The sequence below is a fragment of the Lipomyces japonicus genome (genome assembly GCF_038497905.1).
Source record: "Lipomyces japonicus strain CBS 7319 unplaced genomic scaffold V1514scaffold_2, whole genome shotgun sequence".
Classification (NCBI taxonomy): domain Eukaryota; kingdom Fungi; phylum Ascomycota; class Lipomycetes; order Lipomycetales; family Lipomycetaceae; genus Lipomyces; species Lipomyces japonicus.
The window spans coordinates 163,547-180,317 of NW_027117814.1; the positions used below are offsets into that span (position 1 = coordinate 163,547).

At 43.7% G+C, this 16,771-nt stretch overlaps 5 protein-coding genes across 5 annotated transcripts; 3 read left to right on the forward strand and 2 right to left on the reverse strand.

The window, feature by feature from the left end:
- Nucleotides 1-87: 87 nt before the first annotated feature.
- On the forward strand, nucleotides 88-3,940 carry V1514DRAFT_361441 (P-loop containing nucleoside triphosphate hydrolase protein). The gene is made up of 6 exons (XM_066929707.1): nucleotides 88-410; nucleotides 475-512; nucleotides 582-676; nucleotides 744-843; nucleotides 907-1,134; nucleotides 1,196-3,940. The coding sequence occupies exons 1-6, from the start codon at nucleotides 406-408 to the stop codon at nucleotides 3,682-3,684; spliced, it is 2,955 nt and encodes a 984-aa protein (XP_066785873.1). The 5' UTR covers nucleotides 88-405; the 3' UTR covers nucleotides 3,685-3,940.
- V1514DRAFT_349771 (vitamin-D-receptor interacting mediator subunit 4-domain-containing protein) lies at nucleotides 3,736-5,812 on the reverse strand. The gene is made up of 2 exons (XM_066929386.1): nucleotides 5,035-5,812; nucleotides 3,736-4,957 (listed from the first exon to the last, which is right to left on the reverse strand). The coding sequence occupies exons 1-2, from the start codon at nucleotides 5,375-5,377 to the stop codon at nucleotides 3,894-3,896; spliced, it is 1,407 nt and encodes a 468-aa protein (XP_066785874.1). The 5' UTR covers nucleotides 5,378-5,812; the 3' UTR covers nucleotides 3,736-3,893.
- Nucleotides 5,473-6,062, forward strand: V1514DRAFT_63990 (uncharacterized protein). The gene has a single exon (XM_066930087.1). The coding sequence runs from the start codon at nucleotides 5,568-5,570 to the stop codon at nucleotides 5,976-5,978; it is 411 nt and encodes a 136-aa protein (XP_066785875.1). The 5' UTR covers nucleotides 5,473-5,567; the 3' UTR covers nucleotides 5,979-6,062.
- Nucleotides 5,765-8,054, forward strand: V1514DRAFT_323957 (uncharacterized protein). The gene is made up of 2 exons (XM_066926336.1): nucleotides 5,765-6,250; nucleotides 6,342-8,054. Exons 1-2 carry the CDS (start codon nucleotides 6,146-6,148, stop codon nucleotides 7,818-7,820), a joined length of 1,584 nt encoding a protein of 527 aa, XP_066785876.1. The 5' UTR covers nucleotides 5,765-6,145; the 3' UTR covers nucleotides 7,821-8,054.
- Nucleotides 7,993-13,735, reverse strand: V1514DRAFT_349773 (uncharacterized protein). Its single transcript, XM_066929387.1, has 3 exons — nucleotides 13,486-13,735; nucleotides 9,461-13,417; nucleotides 7,993-9,385 (listed from the first exon to the last, which is right to left on the reverse strand). The coding sequence occupies exons 1-3, from the start codon at nucleotides 13,693-13,695 to the stop codon at nucleotides 8,096-8,098; spliced, it is 5,457 nt and encodes a 1,818-aa protein (XP_066785877.1). The 5' UTR covers nucleotides 13,696-13,735; the 3' UTR covers nucleotides 7,993-8,095.
- Between the last annotated feature and the right edge of the window lie 3,036 nt (nucleotides 13,736-16,771).

Here is a 16,771-nt window from a genome sequence, read left to right on the forward strand (position 1 = left end):
TAATCATTAGATTGTAATGGCGAAGATGAAATTTTGATCATATGCTCGTATAACATGATTTAGTTTTACTGAATCAATATTAGAATTGCAATATTTAAACTCAGCGTAGACGCGTCTTCGCAGTGAACCCTATTAGTACAACATTGGATATGCTTAATATTGTCCCCCTTGGTTAAATCAGTGCCTGAACTATACCTCAAATTGATTACCCACAACAAACACGACGAACGGCTAGTCATAGTCTCGTGTTACTAGAAGAAATTTCATCTCTTTTTATAGATATTGCATCTGTGAGGAATTTTTTATATCCCGGGTCTAATTGAGCGTAAACCCACGATTGGTTGGCTGTTATTCAGGAGGTGACTGGCTGGTTGATCAGCTTGGTTGGCTCAACTACTATACACCATGAGGTTGGAATTGTCCTTTATATGTTGAAAAAAAATGTCGAAACAACAAAACATTGACAATTTACAGTACAACGCCGCAAAGGGACAGTTCAAGTTCTATCAAAGGTATGTTGGGATTACATTATTTTTGGACCGGCAAAGTCATGGGAGACAATACTAAAGCCCTGATTGCAGTTGTCGCCCGCTTTAGACCACAAAATAAAATAGAAAAACAACAAGGTGGTGATGTTATTGCAAAATTCTCTGGTAATGATACATGTTCTCTTGAGGTTCGTTAATTCAAATACTTCAAATCTTACGGATCAAATACATTGACTCACGCTCATCGAATGATAGGCTAAAGATGTTTCGGGAAACTTTTCTTTCGATCAGGTCTTCGGAATGAATAGTCGACAGAGTGACGTTTTTGAGTACAGTATTCAATCTACAGTTGATGGTATGTAAAGATTAGAAAATAAAGTTAGTCAATCAAATGTCCAGTGGTTAATCATGTATGAAGATATTCTAAATGGGTATAATGGAACGGTACTTGCATATGGCCAGACTGGATCTGGAAAATCTTACACAATGATGGGTCCATCGATAGAGGGAAGCCAAAGAGGAATTATTCCTAGAATAGTTGAACAAATTTTTGCATCAATAATGGGAAGTCCAGCTGCCATAGAATATACAGTTCGAGTTAGTTACATGGAAATTTATATGGAGCGCATTAAGGATTTGTTGCAACGTAAGTGAATTTTTTTAAAAATTTTAAAAAGATTAATAATTTATTAACACCTCGGAAATAGCACAGAATGACAACCTTCCGATACATGAAGAAAAAGTAAAAGGAGTGTACGTGAAAGGCCTGAGCGAAATCTACGTATCCAGTGTGGACGAGGTTTACGACGTGATGCGTCAAGGTGCGGCATCAAGAGCAGTTGCCAGTACAAATATGAATCAAGAATCATCACGATCTCATTCAATATTCGCAGTTGTTGTATCTCAAAAAAATGTTGAAACCGGTAGCTCCAAGACTGGTCAATTATTTTTGGTGGATTTGGCCGGGTCGGAGAAGGTCGGTAAGACTGGTGCATCAGGAATCGTGCTAGAGGAAGCCAAAAAAATTAACAAATCATTGTCTGCACTTGGAATGGTCATCAATGCATTGACAGATGGCAAATCAACACATATTCCGTACAGAGATTCAAAGCTGACGAGAATCCTGCAAGAATCTTTGGGAGGAAACTCAAGAACTACGCTCATTGTTAACTGTTCACCCTCTAGTTACAATGATCAGGAAACGCTTTCAACCTTGCGATTTGGAGTTAGAGCCAAGTATATTAGGAACAAGCCCAAGATTAATGCCGAATTATCACCAGCCGAATTAAAACAGTTATTGAAAAAGGCACAATCCCAGAATGCAGCATGCGCGCAATACATCTCATTGTTGGAAAAGGAAATTTGTCAGTGGCGAACAGGTGAAACTGTTCCAAAAGATAGTTGGATTTCACTGGGCACTGGAATTACAGGCAAGTTTAATTCAACAGATGTCCCTAGTACTCCTAGGCCAGGTATAGCCGCGGATTTGCTATTGCCTAGTGACACGCCAAGGCCTGCTCCGTTAGAAAATGACGAAAAAGAAGAATTTTTAAAGAGGGAGAATGATCTTCAAGATAAGTTGTCAGATCGAGAGACCACTATTGCAGAATTAGAACGCTATATTGCAGAAAAAAAGGAGGCTGAAGACAAATTTACTGATCGAGATGATGACCTGACGGTACGAAATGAAAAGCTGCAGTCTGAGATATCCGAATTACGAAAAAATATTGACAGGCTGCAATTCGAAAGAAAGGAAACCACGGTTATTACTGATGAGCTAAAAGAAATTAATTCTGATTTAATGACCGAACTTGACGGAGTTGGTAAGCAACTTCTGGAAACTCAACAACTAGTCAGGGAGAAAAGTGAAAAGTTGGAAGAGCGATTACATCGAAAGCAGAGCAAAATTAAGGAATTAACCCGAGGGTTTGAATTTTTTGCTTTGCAGAATGGATTTGAGATTCCTGATTCGTCAAGTGAAGACGATGACAAGACTTTATTGGACGGCGAGAAGGAAAATAACAGCAGAACAAGACGGGATTGGATTGCGTCAACCGTGAATGTGTTGAATAAATTAGAGACCACGGATGGCGGTCTTTTGTTGGAGTATGCCTCGCTCAGATCGTACTTGAATGAAGTCCAATTGTTAATCGATCGAACGGAGAAGATTTTGGTCGGCCGAATAGATGAGATCGAAACAAACTTTGTTTTCCGCCAAGAACTGGATTCTTCCGTCAAGTCGTTAAATGAGACAGTCACTGAGGCAGTGAAGGAGAGCGCAGACAAATCTGAAAAGCTGGATAAATTTGTTATGGAAAAACAGCACGTTTTAGAATCACTTGTTGTCGATGCCAATCGCGATCTTTCTGTTGCGGTTAAGGAAAACAAAAGGCTTCGGAAAATTCTCGCTTTTGACGATGTTCTGATTCCGCGGCCGAATGTCGGTTCTTCTTTTGCATCAGCAGAATTATCGCCGGGTAGTGCAGCTGCCAATTCCGAGAGTCCATCTACGCCCGGTTCTGCAGCAGTGTCAGGTGATGGAACGAATTCGACGAACTCATCAGCACCATCATCTCCCAGCAAGCGTGACGGCAAATCTTTGAAGCAGCAAATATCAGATTTTGAAACCGTGAAGCGATCATTAATGCGCGACCTTCAAAATCGATGCGAGCGCGTGGTCGAACTCGAGATTTCACTAGATGACGCGCGTGAGCGATACAAATCATTGGCCAAGGCGGTCTCGGCTGCTAAAGGTCAGCAAAAGCGAATGACATTCCTGGAACGTAACTTGGAACAATTAACTCAAGTGCAACGAGCATTGGTGGATCAAAACGGTCAATTAAAACGTGAATTGGCAGCTGATGATCGCAAGTTGCGAGCCCGAAATGAAAGAATCTCGGGACTTGAAATGTTGTTGAAAGAATCGCAAGAACGACTGGTAGTGGAAACTCAAGGGTTTGAAGCCAGGTTGGGTGAGCTTATGGAGCGGATTGGTGACGTAAAGGCATTGTCTACGGAACATATTCCAACTAGCGCGTTCAGCGTGGTTCAAGGTCAACGAATTGTGAAGCCGTTGCGAGGTGGCGGCGGCATGTCACCGGGAAGTAGTCCGCTCGGCAGGGTTTCTGAAAACCGATTGGATTCGTCACCGATATCGAGTCCGACCCGCCGCACAAGTTGGTTTACCAGAAGTTGAAAAAAAAAATGCATGTATTGTGTGATCTACATCATGAGTTAACGTAATGAATGCATGGGGAGGCTTATTTTAGGTGTTTGGCTGTTTTATTATTAGCGAGCTGCAAAGTGAAATTTTTTTTGTTTATTATAATTTGCTGCATATTATACTATGCATAATATAACATTAACAATTGCGGGGTCTTGAGTCAATGCTTGAATCCAAATTATTTATTCATCATCGGGATCGAATAGATCTAAATCTAAAAACGTGGTTGCCGACTGAGGCTTTGACTCAGGTGGTGACTGATTATTTACTTTCTGTTTATTGTCTTCAGCAGGTACTTGTTCCTGTGTATGTTGATGCTCTTCACGAGTTTCGACACCAGCAGTATAAGGTAACTGTGGCTCTGCCAACTCATCAGTTGCTTTATTCTCAGCACTGCTCAGGTTCGAAATTACTTCAACGCCATCATCTTCATCTTGGTCATCTTGGCCATCTTCATCATCTTCATCATCATCATAATCATCTTGTTCATCATCATCAGCTTCACCAGCTGATTCAATCCCGTTTGACTCATCATTTTTTATTGTTCTTCTTCGTTTCGAACCCGGACGTGCTCGTCTTCGTTTAGAAGTAAGTGATTGATTTTGGTCTGACCCGACCTCCTGTTGTCGTCGTTGTTGTTGTTGATTATTATTGCTACTAGCTTCCTGGCCTGGCACAACAACCGCAATTTCGGTTTTGACCAAGCCCTCATCACCGGCTGCACCGATCAATCGATTATACTGAGCCAAGACGCCGCGTCGCATTTCATCTTCAGCCGGCCAGGGCAAGTTTACAGGCATGTGAGATTGATTGCCAGTCATTTCAGCAATCGCTGCCGCGGCGGCTTGTTTTGCAGCGGCTTGAAGATTCTGAATTTTGGCATCACCACTCAGGCCTGCCGACGTCGGCGATACTTGTGCTGCTGCATCTGTTGTCGATGGTGTCGCATTATTGTTATGCTGAGCTTGTGAGGATTCAAACGCTGTGATCCATGCCGGTGGAGGATTAAAACCTGGCGGCGCGCTAGTAAATTTAGAGATCTTGGTTGCGTATGTTAATAATTCGGAATAGTTTATCTTGCTTTTTGGTTCTGAGGATTGTTGTTGCTGTCGTGCGGATGGTATCGTGATTAACTCTGCACGGGCATCGGCGAGGACAAGCAAGAGCTTGTTGATTTGCGAGTCCAGGTCAGAAGATAATTTGGAAAGTTTTTGAATAAACGCCTTGTTTTCTTGATACTTGAGAACTATAAGCCGTTCAAGGTGTCAAACCCCGTATTTTTCTATATTATATATATATATATATTAATTGAATCTGACTTACGTTGATCAACTGCTATTGACAAGTTTAAGTCTGCCGCAACCAATTCTTTTGCCGCCGTCGTGGCCGGCGCGTATCTGCCAACCGAGGTGATCAACTCAGTCATCTTAGACTCAAATTCATCCAACGCACCCACAACCGCCAAGCTTGATGATTTAAAATTGTCATCTTGATAACCTGGCGATGCGACATTGCCTGCATGATCACAATTGACATGATCAAGCCCAGCGGTTGAAGATTTGATTTGGAGCCTGCGGAAGGAAATCACGTCCGACAATAATGGCGGTGAAGTCAGACTTGACTGCTGCAGTACTATTGGCAATGCAGGAATGGACGAGGAATCCATTTGCAGGTTGAATTCATCCAATACTGTTTAAAGCAGCGTTTTGAAGGTTTGAGGTTCTGAGCATAATAAATGACTTCGTTGATTTATTCCAGGGGGAATAAGAACAAGTCATCTCGGATTTATCACGTGATCCTCGTCAAGGTGTTTTTTCGGTGTTTGGCTCTACGTGTCCGTGATTTCATTTCATGCCATGTCACTATTTCATTTTTTGCATTCAATAAAACCAGTGCAGTTAAAACTTGCCATAAACTCTTTTTTTTTTTTGCAATTTTGCTGGGCCTTGTCTGGTTTGCATCGGCGAAGCTGTGTTGGGGTAAAAAAAAAAATCCCGCGTTTTGCTTGTTTACGTCATCCTTTCTTTCTTCGTTTTGACAGCCTTTTTGCATTGTTGGCCCGGGTTTTCGTAATTGGACAAATCTGCTTAGTTTCTTGTATATTCTCTGTTTTTATATATTATTATTCCCTTCTAAAAAGTAAAGGACCGAAAAATAAACCGTTATTCAGTGATTTTGTCAGTCAACAAGCGGTTATTCATTGCTGCATCGAGTATTTGCTTGGCACTATTATTGTATTAGCTGCCCTCAGATTTCACTGGGCTTAAAGTGCCAATTCAGCGTCATGAATTGTACGCCTTGATTTTTAAATTGATTTGGTTAATATTTTGTAAAGAAAAAAAAACAAATTATTTAGAAGTTTCTTGTTTAGTTTTTTTTTTGGTTTTTTTTTCTTGTCTGATATCATACATACTCTGTGTTCAGTTGCACTGACATGGCTCGGCAAGCTCGCCAGGTGAGCATGTTCTTTGGCGTGCTCGTAGTACCGAACCCAAACAAGGGTGATGATTTTACTAGCAGCGATGCTACAACAGTCCCGGTAGGTTTTTAATTTTAATACCAATTGTTCGATACGCATTTTTGGATGGCCCGTGGTCTGGGTAATTCATGCATGCTGACTCAAATTCCAGGAAGCACTTTCGTTTAGGCTTTCGGTTCAGAAGACGGAAATTTTTTATCAGGCGTCAAAGGACAACGGGGTTAACTTATCTGCACTATTGTACGTGCCTGAGTTGGCGACCGGCAGTAGTTGTGGGTTTGATGACTTGCCAGCGAACGTGACGCACAAAAAGAACTTGCCGGCGCAGTACAACATTGTCGCGTTGGCACCGCTGATGACACCGACGTGCGCCCAGCAATGGATGACTCAAGCTCATCATGATGGCGCACAGGACGTAATATTTTATCGATCACAAGATCTGTCTGCTGGCTCAACTCCAAACAAGGAGTGGATCGGAACCACGACCGGCCTGTCGTATTCGGTATATTACATCGACAGCACCGAGATTGGCAATTCGCTTGTAAATTACTTATCTGAGTATTCCGGAAACATGACCGGCGTGCCGAATGGCTCGCAACTGACTCAGTATTTTGATTCCAGGGACTACGTGCGGGTTGCGACCGAGATTGACAATCCGTCTACTTCAAACTTGCCCGGTCTTTGGATTTTTTTGGTGATTGCTTTTGGCGTGCTATTGTCGGTTGCGGTTTCGGTCAGCATCGGTGTTCATTTATTACAGTACCGAAACCGGAGGCGGCTGCGGCAGCGAATCGAGAACGGCGAGGTTGATTTGGAGGCATTGGGCATCAAGCGACTAACCGTGCCGAAATCGCTTTTGCAAAAATTAGCCGTTCGCGTGTACGTACCAGGCGAGCATCATTTTGCCAGGCAATCCACTGCGGAAGATGATTTAAAACCGAACCGGGTCGATGATGGCGAAGTTCCTGTTCCGCATCTGGATGCGCGTCACCAGCATGATGACCATGACCATGAAGACTTAAGCCATGAAGGGTATTCTCAATCGTCATGTGCAATTTGCTTGGAAGATTTCGTGCCAAATCTGACGATGGTTCGCGAACTACCTTGTTTTCACATCTATCATGTTGATTGCATTGACCCGTTCCTAGAACACCAATCGTCACTGTGTCCGTTGTGCAAGCAATCGATCCTGCCAAAAGGTTATATTCCTTCCAGTCTACACATTACCAATGCGACCGTCCGTCGTGAGCGGCGCATGCGAAGGAATAACACTGACCTGGCGCCATTTTCATCGTCGTTGCCATTACACGGCCGGCACGGCAACGAAGCGGTTGAGATGGACACGCTCGATTCGACCGGCACTAGGATCACAGGTACTCTAACGACGGCGACAACAGCAACGTCAACAACACCAGCCGTACCGCTGACTTCGCCACCGTCGTCGTCATCGTCGGGAAATAATATCCGCAGGCTGGAACAACAACAACAACAACAACAACAACCGCGCGCGACAGCCGTACCTGGTGCTTTGGTGGCTTCTGATGGCACCGTGTTTGTGATTGACCGCGAGCATCATGCGCCTACTGGAATTCGTAAGGTACTTCACATTATGTTTCCATATTTTTATTAAATTTTTTTTTTTTATGTAACTTTTTTTTTCTTTCTTTTATTTAAGTTTTTGTATTGTATTGTATTTTGATTAATTTTTTTTTTTAATGGTTATGATGAGGTATTGGTGGGGATGGTGGGGTTTTTTTTGTTGCAGGCGTTGGAAAATAATTATTTGATTGGGTTTTGGAAAGTAAGGTATTAAATAAACCTGTATTATAATATATATAAAAATAAAAATAAAATCTCTAAAAAATATATTTACATCCGCAAAAAAAATACACACACAAGACACCATTACTCTTCTTGCAAATAAGCCACGACGTCACCAGCTTCAACAAAATCACCACTGCGATGAACAATCTTAATAACCTTGCCAGCACTTGGTGCCGAAACAACCATCTCGGTCTTCATGGCTTCAACCACAATCACGCCGTCACCTTTCTTAACCACGTCACCAACTTTCACCAAATCTTTCCAAAACCTGCCCGCCACTTCACCATACACGGGAACGGCGTCATCAGCAATTTTGACATCATCCTTGTCATCATTAGCTTGCTCAGATTCTTGCAATTCAGCGTTCGAAACTTGGATTAGTTTGGCAATCTCATCCGTTCCCTGGCGTTGCTTGCTGGCAAATTCGGTTAACTCGTTCGCGTTGGCCGCAAGCCATTTGCTATATTCGCCGTAATCAAACACGCCGTCCTCGATATCGATCACGTACCGGCCATGATTAACGTCATCTGTAATCTTGGCTAATTCTTGCTCGGTTACCGGGTAATATTCAATGCGATCGTAAATATCCAACAACCATGGCCGGTCTTGCTGTCCCAACGTGAGCTTGTCCCAGATAGGAATCGTGCGGCCCACGAGTTGATATCCACCAGGTGAATCCATTGTGTAAATGCACATGTACATGCCACCTAAGCCGACCGTACCATTTGGCGTGTACGTTCGTGACGGATTGTACTTGGATCCGAGTAGTCGATGCCGAGGATCAAGCGGGACTGCACACGGTGCTCCCAAAAATACGTCACCGAGACCGAGCACGAGAAACTTGGCGTCGTATAAGATTTGCCGCACAATGTCACGGTCATCCAGGTTATTGACTTTTTGAAGGAAATCAACATTGTTTGGCAACCACGGCGCCGAGCTTCGAATTGTTTCCCGGTATCGATCCACAGCGGCCAACGTGACCGAATCTTCAAACGCTAACGGCAACCGGATCGTTCGTGATGGCACCTGCCAATTGTCCGAAAGAACGAGTTCGGATTCGTATGAAAGTAATGTATTGACCAATTCGGACTGCGAAACTACGTACCCGTTGTATTGAATCAAAACTGATCGCACGCCAGGCGACATCTCGACAATGCCCTTGGTCGAGTTCTTTTTGACCAAGGCAGATAATTGATAAACCCGATACGACAACCGCAAGTCTAACACGTTTTCACCATATTCGACAAGAATATATCGGTCACCAGCTTGACGGTAAACAACTTTGGGAATCGTTGTGGTCTCAGCCGATTCATGAAGGATTGGATTCTCCAGCACGCGCAAATCTGGTTTGGAAATGAGAGTACCCGATGCCTGTAGAAAGAAAAAACCGTTAGCACATATATAAAATATAACATTCTTTCAAAAGTTTTGACTAAATTTACTTACCGATGCAGCATTTTCATCCTGAATCTTTTTCAACTTGATTGCATCGTCAAACGTGATGAGAACGAATTTGATGGCATCACCAGGCTTTAGCTGACCAACTTTCCACATCTCAGCTTCGGCCACAGTAACCGGGCACACAAATCCACCAAGTGACGGGCCATCACATGTCAAGATCACAGGCTCATCACCAGTAAAGTTAATGGCACCGAGTGCGTACACGCAGTCATGAATATTGGATGGATGCAATCCTGCCTCGCCACCATCAGGTCGAGCCCATTCCGGTTTGGGACCTACCAACCTAACTCCGAACCGGTTCGAATTGTAATGAACTTTCCATTCGGAAGCAAGAAATTCGTCAATAGATTTGGCAGTGAAAAAATCTGGCGCTCCATGTGGGCCAGACAATACTCCGATTGTCCATACTTTAGAATATTCCGGAATCAACGCCTTTTCAGCAGGCTTGGGTTCACTGATTGGTGCCGGAATCGTGCATGATTGCAAATCAGGTTGGGCAAGATATAACACGTCACCAAATTTCAAGACCCGGCCATTGTAGCCACCCAAATTCCCGAGCGCAAAAGTTGAACGCGAGCCAAGGTATTCGGGCACGTCCAGGCCACCGCGGATGGCAATGTATGATCGAGCGCCAGTGAGAATCTTGCCAATCACGAGAGATTGACCCTTTTTGACATGGATCGGTTCCCAAAGCAAAACCTCTTCATTGTCGATCGTAGGCTTGGCAGAACCTCCGGTAATGGCAATGACCGCGTCAGTGTGGAACTTGATTGACGGGCCAACCAGTGTGCACTCAATAGCTGGTGCCTTGCTGTGATTTCCGACAATCGTGTTGGCAATTCTGAATGCATAATCGTCCATCGGGCCAGATGGCGGCACACCAATGTGCCACAGTTCAACACGACCAGGATAGTCCTGCACGGTGGTATAAGATCCGGGTGCAAGAAGTTCGATCGCGCTGGCATTGTATTTCCATGAATCGAGTAATCTGGTAGAAACAGCACCGACAGCAAAAAGTTCTGAAGATGCAATCGAACGTAAATAGTCAATGTTAGTCACAATACCTGAGATCACGGTTGATTCAAGAGCGCCGACCAACTTGGCTAATGCGTCATCGCGGTCGGTACCGTGCACGATTATTTTGGCGAGCAACGGATCGAATGACGCGGTGATTTCAGTTCCCTTCGAAATCCAGGTATCAACCCGCACGTTTTCTGGGAACTTGACTTCCAACAATTGACCGGGCGATGGCAAGAAATCCTTAACCGGATTTTCGGCGTACACTCTGGCCTCGATCGAAGCACCGGTAAATGTTGGCTTGAACGTGGTAAAATCTGGTGGAGTATTCGCAGCAACCAAAAGCATCCATTCAACAAGATCAAGTCCGGTAACCGATTCCGTAACAGGGTGCTCGACCTGCAATCGAGTGTTGACTTCCAAAAAATAAAACTCATCCCTGCCTGCATCATAAATATACTCAATCGTGCCTGCGCATTTGTACTTCATTGTTCGCACTAACGATTCGGCAGCTTCCTGCATGCTATTGCGAGTAGCAACTGGCAAATTTGGCGCCGGCGTTTCTTCAATAACTTTCTGGTTCCGTCGTTGAAGTGAGCAATCGCGCTCACCTAATGCAATCGCGTTGCCATTACCGTCACCAAATACTTGGATCTCAACATGTCGTGCGTTTTCAACAAACCTCTCAAGAAAAACACCCGAGTCATTGAAATATGATTTTCCTAATCGTCTCACAGAATCATACGCTTTCTTTAAATCCTCGACATTGTCACAACGTTGCAAGCCAATACCACCACCACCAGCCGTGCTCTTTAACATGACTGGATATCCAATGCGCTCACCAACTTGAAGAGCTTCTTCCAAAGTGTCAAGCAGTCCGGAACCGGGCACGAGCGGAACTTTTGCTTTAGTGGCAATTTCACGGGCAGAATGCTTAAGCCCAAGAAGCCTGATCGATTCCGCTGAAGGCCCAACAAATACAATGCCAGCTCCTTCGCAGGCTTCAGCAAATTCAGCATTCTCTGAAAGAAAACCGTAGCCGGGGATGATTGCCTCGGCGCCTGTCTTTTTGGCAGCAGCAATGATCTTATCGCCACGAAGATATGTGTCGGCTGCGGATTCGCCTTCAAGCGACACTGCATCATCAGCGTTCAAAACATGAGGAGAATACCTGTCCGGCTCAGCAAACACGGCCACTGCTTTTATTCCCAACTTCTTGAGCGTCTTCACAATTCTGACAGCGATTTCACCACGATTAGCCACGAGCACGGTTTCGAATGGTTTTTTGGGAGCCTGGAGATGTTGAACGTATGCACGCCATCCGCCAAACTTGGTCACGTCCAACGCATCCTGAAATCCAGCTTCTTCACAAACAAATCCCTTGACCCAGTTACCGTTTTCTAATTCGCATGAGCCAATGGCAAGTGGCGCTGGCACCTGGGCAATAAAAGCACCAAAATTTTCAGCATCAATATCGTACACTTCCAAAGCAATCTTTTCACCAACAAGACCGGATTCAGCCGTGACCCTGCGCAAGCCAGGCTTTGGCGGTGAAGTATTCTTGAGGTGGTATAATCTGTAATTTGCCGATGTAGAAGTCTTAAATGCAAGAGTGGCACCAAGTTCGGTAAGTTGGTGGTTAAGTGGCAATCCCGACAAATGAGCACCGACAACTGCCAGTTGCAATTTGCTCGAAGTTGATGGTTTCTTGGGGATTCCAGCCAATAACTTATCGTCAACGTTTGCGACGGTGTAGGTTTGAGTATTTCCCAATCTTCTTGGTGAAGGAGCCAAAAACTTTTGAGCCAAGTCCAGCAGAGCGTAATCATTAAACGTATCCGAAATTAAAGTGACACCAAATGGCAAGCCATCGTCTCTAAAACCAGCCGGAATGGCAAGGGCCGACAAGTCAGCAAAGTTGACAAAGTTTGTATATGTTCCTTGGCGCGAATTGACAATGACAGGTTCCTTAGCCAATTCTTCAAAAGTTGGATTGAGCGGCGCAGTGGGAACAATGAACCCATCAAACCCATCAAATTGTTTTTGAATCTCACGTTCAAGATCTTTGCGAAGGTATTCGAACCGGAAAAAATCTGCGGCGGAGAATGATTCGGCCTTTTTGACGATTCCGAGCACGACGGGATCGATTGCACCTGGGTTGGTCTTGACTAAATTTTCAATTACCGTGTAACGCTCACCCACCCAAGGACCGTCGTACAGGCATGATGCTAATTTGTAAAGAACGGAGAAATCCTTTTTGACGATTTCGACACCTAATTGAGCAAACTTGTCAAGCGCAGCAGCGTATAATATCGGATTTTGCTTTTCTTCGTAAAATATGGGCACATCAGGCACGGCAAACTTTGGCTTGGGTCCGAACGAGGTAAGAAGAGTAGAAGGCAACGGCCTGGAGTAAGCATCTGCGTCGTCATATTGAGCCGCGACGGAGAACACTAACTGCGCATCAGGGATGGTAATGGCAAAGATTGAAACGCAATCGAGCGTGCGGCAGGCGGGCACAACACCGGTAGCCGAAAATGCACCGCGAGTGGGCTTGAGACCGATAGCGTTGTTGAGCATGGCTGGGACGCGACCGGAGCCGGCAGTGTCGGTGCCGAGTGAGAACGGAACCAGACCGCGGCCGACCAGGTTGCCAGATCCAGCTGATGATCCGCCAGAGACATGAGCGTCAGAAAATGCGGAAGGAGTTTTGCCGTAAGGTGAACGAGCACCGACCAAGCCGGTCGCGAACTGATCCAGGTTGGTTTTGCCAACCACAATGGCACCGGCTTGCTTGAGCACAGCAACAATGGTGGCATCTTTGTCGGCATGATAGAGGTAAGCCGGGCAAGCTGCGGTTGTGGGAAAAAATGCAACATCAATGTTGTCTTTGACGGCGAAAGGAACACCGTATAATGGCAGGTCCTGAAAATGAAAATGGTTAGATCGCTAAATGTAAAAAATAAAACCAACAAAAATTTTTGTAAACTCACCTTGGGATCGGTTCCAGATTTTATCAGGTCATCAAATTGTAATTTAATCTGGTTCGGAGTGGCAACCGTAATCCACGCAGGGTCGCCTTGCTTGTAATCTTTAAAAGTTGAAACTGTTGAGATGAGACGGTCGAGTGCCTGTTCAGGAGAAGATCCAATTTGGGCCTGTCTCCATTGAGGAATAGTCCACCCAATGGTATCGCTTGCCATTGAAATAAATGGGAGTATAACTTATAAGATGTAATTGAAGAAGAAAAGGAAAGCAAAAAAAAAAAAAAAAAACAGACCCGGTGGGCAAGCCAGCATAATTATAGTAGTCCTGTGGTCAAGGTTAAGTGCAAACAAGATCGCGGGTGGCCGAGGCGGAGGCCCGATAAGTCGACGCCGCAGCGATAGGGGGAAGAAAAGCTGACCCATGTCAAACTAAGTTCCGGGTCAGAGCAAAAAAGAAATAGACAAGCTGCTAGATCATAGCTTACCCGGCCTAAAAAAGCCCAGTCAGGGGTTGCGGGTCCGCGGAGCCTGCACGGGTTAGAGCGATAATCGGCAAAGTGCGAGGAGTCCCATGATTAGGTCATGGCTAAGGTAATGATGAATGAATGGATTGATTGATATTAACTGGCGATAAGCAACTCGGTTGCGAAAAATGATCGGGCAAAAACGAAAATTGTGAATTTCTTACGTTCTGTTTTTTCTGTCAATGTTTTCAGACAAATAATATACAAATTTAATCATGCTTTCTGTATGTAAACAGTGCAACCCAAAAAAAAAGAAAAAAAAACATAATGAAGGGTCCTTCGAACAAGCAAAGAAAACACAACACTTTCAAGGTCGTTATTTGAATTTGTGTGGCGTTTTTGCTTATTCTCTTTTAGGTATAGCCAAACATATCATCCAACTTGGGCGGACTGCGCGGGCCGGGGCGGCCCCCTCGGTGAGTCGCACCAGCCGCACAACCAACCATAAGCATATCAGTGATCAACAAGTACTGTGTTCCGGCAGCAGCAGTTGCGTGCCATCATGTATACGATCAAGTCAACTATCGACTGCATTGATTTAGTGAAAAGCCTTCTACTAGTTTGCTTGCGAACTCTATACATCGACACCTACGTTTATCCATGTTTGATGAAACAACAACATATGCCATACCTGCGTGTGCATGTCAAAAGATCGGTTAAAATTAAAGCTTAATTTAACGGACAACCATTTTCTCTCTTATTGCTGTGCGGGGCCATCGATAATTGCGTGGTTCTATCGCGACGCGTAGTTAAACACTGGTATCAGTCAAAGATGGAATTAAAAAACAAGACGCACTAATCATACAATAAAACGCAGGTGCACGTACCCTTCATTCAATAAGAATGCAGCCACCAAATACGGCAAATAAGCTAAATTCCAGAATTAAGTTTCCATCATTGCACTTTTATTGACAGCACCAATGTTCATCATGATAAAAGTGGATGGTGACAACAGTTTGACACCTGAATACACACAGGATTCCATTTTATTAAGATATCCTAACCTATATTTCATAATTCTTAATGTTTAATATAATAGTCTTAATACACATTATCATCTTTACGCTATTTTAGCCAGCTTAGCCATGTAGATTCAACCGCAAAACCACAGAAGCCATTAATCCTATTGTAACCGCTACTCCTGGTACACCGGCATACCAGACTCCTCGTATACCCTTCCTTACCACCTCTTTAAAGTAATTTAAGATGTGTTCCAAGACAATAAACGCTTAAAGCAACGTCACTATATCTTCGGCGTTGGCTATCTTCGTAAGCAACGAAAATCCCGTTGCTATGACCATACAATTAAAATCGCCCAAATTTGCTTTTCTTCAATTTCTCCACGCCCAAACCTGAAAATAAGGCAAGATCGTACTGTGTTGGCTTACCTTCCAAGTATACTGCCGATTTGAGCCATTTTGATCTAGCAATTCATTGGTGTTGCGACACCGCACTCCCCAGAAATAGACGCAGTATGGTGTATACTACGTCATCTCGCCTCTCATTTTTTTTTTAAAAAAAAAATTGCAAGTCTTCATTTAAAGTATCCTGGTTTTCCTCTTATGTAAACTCATCCATTATGTATCCATGTGATTCATACAAAAATATTGCAAACGCTCGGAAAACATCGCCGGCACACGTTCAAACTGCTTTGATTGATTTAAAGGCCCCGACCCCGACTACACCAAGGCACAATCTGCTTCTGCTTTTTTATAAATCTGTCAATCATTCGAAAGATATCTTATATAGATTGGACAAAGAAAACCTTAGCTCACGGCGTTATGAATAATGTGAAGCCCCTATATATTCGAACCTAGCCAGTCTCAAATGACATTAATTACCTTATTTTATCCGCGAAGCGCCATGTACAAGTTACATAATCTTACTTTACTTTAGTTAACTAACTACCTACAGACCATAGTTATACAATTACAATTAAAGTAGATCTCAATTTATATTTTATTAAAAAAATAAAGAGGTCATAAAATATGTTATACTATTTCTTTTTTTCAGCCATTGAAGTGGCATAAATGATGATTGCATGGCCCGACCCTGGCCGGCGTCATGAACAAAACCAATCATGGACTTATTAATTTGTACTGAAAAGGTAGCACTTGTTTGTTTTAAAATGGTTTACATGTTGTTTTTTACAGTGTTTTGTGATATATATAGACGTATGTGCCTTGATGGAGCCCTAGGCTCCGTCAATAAAAAATAATCAATCAATCAATCAACCAAATACCACCACTTATTATATTAAACAAATTTAATTATAGGAGTAATACCTATTAAATAACTAATACAGACATTCCAATTGATTTGCCTAGTTTATTCGATTTCTTTATATAGACTTGCTCGCTCTACCGGATGTGGTCCGATGGCGTTTCGGACGGACGGCCGAAGCACCGCGGGGTGTAGTAGCAGTGCAACCTTTGCTCACGATAAAAAAATGACAATACGGTAGATATGGACATTACGAACTGGCTTTATATGATAAGAACAGGCAACTCATGTCGGTACAATATACTAAAAACATACGAACCTAACGAATATGATTTTAACGATTCATTCCACTCGGCAAGTCCAAATTAGGCATTCAGTCCGGCACGAGCGCCGCAACCCAACCGGGTTTGCGGGTTAGGGCACGATTCCATAATTTATATAGCCTGAATGGGTGGGGGCAGTCTAAATGGCCACTATCGGCATCCGGTGGAGCGAGCAATCCAAACCAGCTAAACGGACTCGGGATTGATGGACTTGGTATACAA